The 6,210-nt window shown below is 46.8% G+C and overlaps 1 protein-coding gene across 1 annotated transcript in view; it reads right to left on the reverse strand.

Moving 5' to 3' along the window:
* Window positions 1-1,435: 1,435 nt before the first annotated feature.
* LOC103805278 (alpha-1,3-mannosyl-glycoprotein 4-beta-N-acetylglucosaminyltransferase B-like) overlaps window positions 1,436-6,210 on the reverse strand; it is an 18,542-nt gene continuing 13,767 nt past the window's right edge. Inside the window, exons 9-14 of the mRNA XM_009077922.1 lie at window positions 5,087-5,194; window positions 4,094-4,287; window positions 2,718-2,796; window positions 2,534-2,612; window positions 1,967-2,079; window positions 1,436-1,462 (exon numbers count right to left, since the gene is read on the reverse strand). Of these exons, the coding sequence (XP_009076170.1) occupies window positions 1,436-1,462; window positions 1,967-2,079; window positions 2,534-2,612; window positions 2,718-2,796; window positions 4,094-4,287; window positions 5,087-5,194 (600 nt within the window). The remainder of the gene's footprint in view (window positions 1,463-1,966; window positions 2,080-2,533; window positions 2,613-2,717; window positions 2,797-4,093; window positions 4,288-5,086; window positions 5,195-6,210) is intronic.

The following is a 6,210-nucleotide window of genomic DNA, read 5'->3' on the forward strand; positions in this document are numbered from 1 at the left end:
CCCGCCGAATGATTGGCAGGGTGATGAGCCAATAGGAACTCGGCGTGGCGTGCTCGCCCCGCCCCTCGCGCAGCGCGTCGGCCAATCGCGGGTGAGCTGGTAGCGACCCGGAAGAGGAATGCTAATGTTCCGAGAAACAGGTGCAAAGCGTCGGGGGAAATCAATCCCAGCGCTGTGGAATCGAAGCGGATCGATAAACCGGTTAATACTGAGTTATCTCGCAGGGTGTGGTCTCTGCCCGCAAAGGTGTCCAGCCGGGGCGTGCACACACACAGCGGACGAAGCTCAAAGCTGCAGCGAACAATGGCGTTTTAATTTCTCACCCCTCTGCCCAGACCCACTGCCGTGTGCTTGTACAGCACCAGCGCACCAAATGCCACACAGAGTGTGTCCTCCAGTAAAATTTCTGCTGCTCATGAACCTCTGGCTCTCGTCGCTCCTTCCCCCGCCGAGCACTGAGGCTCTCCAGGGCTCCTCCCACCGAGGGCAGGTGCTCACAGCGGAGGATGCGATGCCCGTTGGACATAGATCCCTGCACGCTGCAGTTTATCCCCGTGCTGGGCAGTGAGGGCACAGCTTAGCTCCGAGAGCTGCAGGAATCCACCTGACAGGGCCGGGGTGGGTGGTCACCTCCCAAAAACATTTCCAACGAGACTACTCTGCTCTGCTTCTTGTTTTCACACTTATGTTGGCCTTTGCCTTGTGACTGGGGCTTAAACAGCAGCACACACTGATTATCAAGTTACAGGATCCAAATTTTATTTAAATAAATTTTCTTTCTACAAGAATATCGTTACACGTCGTACCCTAATTGCTGCCTGCACTTCATTCCATGCATAACCCACAGAGAGGTCTTACAACCTTCCACACAACACCTGTGTAAGCTACTCAAACAGCAACTTGCAGGCACTTCCCACTTGGGAAAATCCTAACTATAATTTGTGCTACATTCAGTTGGAAGTACTCTGAAACACAGTCTGACACCCTTCTCCACGGTGCTGAGCAGCTCCTGTGGACGACTTCAAGTGCTGGCAATGAATATTGACCACTGCTCAGGGCTGTTCTCCCTGCAGAACCAACCAGTGTTTTAGTGCAGTGGAGCACTTTACCCTTAATATTTTTAAATGTCCATATTTTTCCTTCTGGTAAAGCTTACTTTACTTTATGCCTAGTCCCTGCAACAACCTGTGACAGGTTTTTATAACAAATGGTGAGATTTTTACAAACAACACTCTCCCCAAGAACATCTTACAGAAATTGCTAACATAATTGGGTTCTTTGTAGCTTTTTATATAAAGACCTAAGAGTTTCCTCAACTCTTTCCTAATGCACAGTATTGAAAATTACATGGGTTTGGAATTGGTCCTGTTTGTGTTGCTCTCAGCCTCATTTCCAATCCATCTGCAGCAAGTGACACACCAAAACCAGATTTTGTTCAGTTTTCAGATGTCTCAATAAGTACCTGAAAAGACCCAGGATCTGTTATTTTCTGACATCTGCAGAAGCATTGCCTAAAACATCAGCTTTTCCCTCTGTCCAGCCCTGGCTGACACTCAAGGCTGTAGCAATTGTCTTCAGTGCCTTCTGCTGAGTGTTTCCTACTTGTGGGTCCTCTGACATTCAGACACTTGGGGAATACTTGCAGAGTTAACAAAGGACATGTTCATCCACAAACACTGACATAATATCATCCATATCCAAGACGGTGACTGAGAAACCTTTATTTATCATACCCAAATCCCAGTGACTGTGAAACTGGAAAACATTCCCATTGGAGCATTTCCAGCACTTGCAGTGAAGTGAGTTTAACTCCTCCCCTGAATAGTTACTGTAATTCTCCACTCATGAGTTTTTCCACACAAAATCCCACTCCGAATGAGCCAGAATGAATGATTACCAGCACTGTGTGACTGGCAGGACCAAACCTCCCTGAGGAATGAACAGTGGCTTTGGTTACCATCCTTACCTCGCTGAGGATGGCCCAGACCGGGGAGTTGGCTCCGAAGCGCAGACGCAGGGCCTGGATCCTCCCCACTGCCTGCCTCACCCTGCCCTCTGCCACGCCATCTTCAAAGGCCCCTGCAGGAAAAAAACAAAGCAACACCCATTCCAACACACATTGGAGTGAAATATGCTTCCAAGTGAACTTATGCAAAGTCTCAGAATTACAAACTATGACTTAAACCCAGTGGAAAAAAGTGTTTTGGGAAAGGTGAAACAATATAAAGATAAAGCAAGAAGAAGGATCCATTCCTTCCGTTACAGCAACTAGGAGCTGGACAAGAACATAAGAAAATAACCCATAGCTACAAATGTTGAGGAATAAGTTTAGATATGCTGGTGCTAATCATATCCATGGGGCACACAGGGCCATGCTGAGTAACCTGCAAGAGTTGTTCTGAGAACCATCACTTTTTACTAGTTCACCTTGGAATGTTGAATTGATTACAGAGTTAATGAGATGCTCAAAAGCAGAAACATTTCATATGTAATAACAACATTTCTGGTTTTGAAGTGACAATGAACAATTCACCTATTTTTAAATATCCATCTTTGGTTGCTGGGTAGTTGAATTTACTTCCATTATCATCCAGTTCTTTTCTTAGAGTTTCCTGTAAAAAATAAACCAGAAATTTTTTCAGAAATATTTCCTAGCGTGTGAGATTTTAGGTTGAACATCATTCTTAAAATGAAATACAGCCAGAAATGAGACTTACATCAGCTGGCAGCACCTCCACAGTAGTGTTATAGAGCTTATCCCCAGGGTGCTCCATGTTTCCACTCCTGAACAAGTACCTGATGGTAAAGGTATATTATTTCCAGGTATTCTTTACTTTAGGAAAGTTCTCCAGTTCTGAAGGAAAGTTCCAGAAACCTTTCCTTTAAATAGCTGTGGGCTCAAGAGAACAGAACTAGGCATTAAAACCTTACAGTCTGTGACCAAACCACAGCAGAGGCTTCTTATTTTAAACAGAACAAACATCTGCACCACCTTTCCCTGGAACCACAGATACAAGTGTTCCCCTTGCCAGTCTCAGGTTCCAGATGAATTAAGTCTGAGTGGCTCTGGAGGATTAGTCCTGCCACTGCAAGGCTGAGGTGGGATAGGCTTCTGGAAGGCAGTGGCAGCAAAAATCCCTGTTTCTACCAGAGCATACTCCACGTGCCAGGAGAATCCCCTTTCCATCAGTACTGGGCAGCTCAGGTGTCACTAGATAATTTCCTCTCTAGCCAGGGAGAAGAGCTGTGACAGAACAGGAGTCCAAGCCAAAACACCTACGAGACTTAATAAAAAAACTCCCTGTTTGGTTTTAAATTTCCAGCGTTAGAGTTCTTAGGGGTTTAGATTTAAAAAGAGCTAAGAAAGCATCACCTTCTGCCCTCTGGTATCAAACATTCAAGACCTAAGCCCACCAAATGCTATGGGATGAACAATCTGTTTTCACGGGTAGCAATGTGGTGGTGCTGGCACCAGCCACCAGACAGAACCATATGCAGGACAGCTTCCCAGCAAGAGGAAAATGCAAAGTGTGCAAATTAACAGCTCTCTAATGACCAGGGGAGAGAGGAGTATGTCAAGAGGGGAGTTCAAGGAGAGCAGATAGGTTACAAATCATGGGTTTTTTGTCAGTAACAAGGTATGCCTTATGCAAACAGTTCACAGAATCATAGAATTTTTAGGGGTTGCAATGGACTTTAGAGATCCTCCAGCCCCAACCCCTGCCCTGGGCAGGGACACCTCCCACCAGAGCAGGTTGCTCAAGGCTCATCCAACCTGGCTGTGAACACTGCCAGGGTTGGGGCAGCCACAGCCTCCCTGGGCAACCTGGGACAGGGTCTCACCACCCTCACGGGGAAAAAACCTTTTTCTCACATCCAACCTAGACTTCCCCTCCTTCACTTTGAACCCATTACCCCTCGTCCTGTCACTGCAGCTCCTAACACAGAGTCCCTCTCCAGCTCCTTGTAGGCCCTTCAGAGATTGAAAAGTAGCTCTGAGCTCTCCAAAACCATCAGTTGAGCACTGATGATTTTGAACAATCATTTGCAAACTGGATACACATAGGCTTCACCCATGTCATGCCACACTTACCTTTCTACTCTTAGTGGATTCAAAAAGGTGAACCTGATGTAGTCACCTGCCACTGGAGCTTCAGCCCAAAAACAGTCTTGTCCTTCATAAACTTTTTCCAAGGTATATTGCTGGTATGTTTTTAGGCTTGTATCCACTTTTGCGGGTGGATTATCATGTGCTTTATGCAGCACATTTTTTCCAAAATCTTTATCCTGTTGGATATGAAGAAATGTCATTTCACTCATACAAAGAAAAAAAAGTGCACTGTTATCTTGAATTACTACAGGAAGCTAGTCCAGGAAACAATTACCTCAGAGTCAAAAATATACAGTCTGTTTTTACAGACACCTTCATGCCAGTGCAGTCACTAGGCTCAGTGTCACAGGCTGTAGGACAGGGCTGGACTGGCTGTTCCTTAGCTGCTAAGGCTGAAGACTAAATGTCTCCACAGCAGCCTGATGTGTCTCCTGCCAGAACATGTGATCCTGGCTGTGCTGCAGGCTGTGTGAATCTTGAGTCTGACCCAGGACAGAGATGTGAGTGATTTGTGGCTAGTCTACATGGCACCGTCAGAAGATCCCGAAAGTCTGGGGCATCATTGCTCCTGTCCTCATCAGGTTTCCCCTCCAAATGCCTCCTAAAAATCCATGGCCATCAGGTTGGGCACACCTTGTCCTGCCAGGATACCTCCTTAATGGTCCCTCATGTGGCATGTGAACTGTCCAGCCAGAAAAGCCATCACAGCTGGTTCTGTCTGCACGGAGCACGTGAGACCTTGTGCCATGGGGAGGGTTCCTGCACGCCATGGAATGCTCTGTCCCTGGTGCAGGTGTTGGGAGGAGAGGTTCCAAGGTGTTTGTGAAGGAGCAGCTGAGCCAAACCTGGGAACCAGCGTTCTCGGAGATGGAAGTGCCACCCAGTGGCAAAGAGTGACCCTTGGGGCTGACTGGAGAAACTAGTCAGAGCACAAGCACATAATTCAGAAATATAGCATCCATATCTTGTTCTTACTTTCAGGTTTTGTATCTTCCCAGGCAGCGACGAGTGAGTTCCCATGTGCTGGAAGAGAGAGGGCTTAGCACGGACACGCAGCTTCGCCTTCTCCCTGTCACAGTGTGCCTGGGAGGGAAGGAGGTGAAAGGGAGTGAATGGCTATTTAAACCAAGGACAGACCATCTGAGTTCCACAAGGCAATTCCTTTGTGCAGCTGAGGGTGGTGGGCCCAGGTTTGTTATCACATTCACGGGACTGATCCTGGAATTAACAGTCACCTGATGTCAAACAGTTTCTAGACTCAGCATTCTGCTCATGCCCTTGTGAGGACTGGAGGGCTCAGCACCAGTTACTCAGGGATTTCTGACCAGAGTGCCTTGAGTCACTTGAGGGTGACAAAATGACCTCCAGTCTGAAACTGATTGATTTCTTAGTCTGTTCTGGCAACATTTATTTCACTCCTGGCCTTGCCATAGCATTCCAGTGGAACTATTTTGACCAAAACTGATCTTCTTGAGAGAGATTCTGGTACATTTCAATCTTTACCATTTTGGTTCTTCCTGCTACGTTTGAGAGGCTTATAATGTACTGTAAGTTATGGATGTTTGATCTTATAATTAAAGCCCTGAAATTCTCCATTTCAACCGCAATTTTCCAGTTTGCTACACTTGTGACATGACATAACAGGGAGTTAAATAACTGTAACTGGTACTAATTCTTGAGTTTCTTGATTTGTGAATGACAGCAAACTGCTTTGAATGCAGTGTTTTGTTCTGGGTGGCACACAAAAGCCACAAACAGGTGCCACGTTGACCTTCCCGTGAAGCACGATGTGTGATCACCTAGTGGCACTCTCAGTTGCTTGGAAAGGAGAAGGTGTGAGGATTTCTCAGTGTGCCTGTAGCAAACTCCACTGCTTTAAGCTGTTGAGCAGAGGAGCAGCAGCTGGAGCCCTGTCCTCCCTGGCTCCACATTCCGCATGCTAACAACTAGTCCCAGTAGGTCGTGACTGGTGGTTCCCACCCAAGGGCCATAAGACTGACTTGTCCCAGTAGGTTTTCACTACCCACAGCAATTGAACTTGCAGCTGCAGAAGTGGAACTCAGTAGAACCCACGGATCCCACTCTGCTGTGGGATCGGA

This window comes from Acanthisitta chloris, unplaced genomic scaffold, assembly GCF_000695815.1.
Source record: "Acanthisitta chloris isolate BGI_N310 unplaced genomic scaffold, ASM69581v1 scaffold25960, whole genome shotgun sequence".
Lineage (NCBI taxonomy): Eukaryota > Metazoa > Chordata > Aves > Passeriformes > Acanthisittidae > Acanthisitta > Acanthisitta chloris.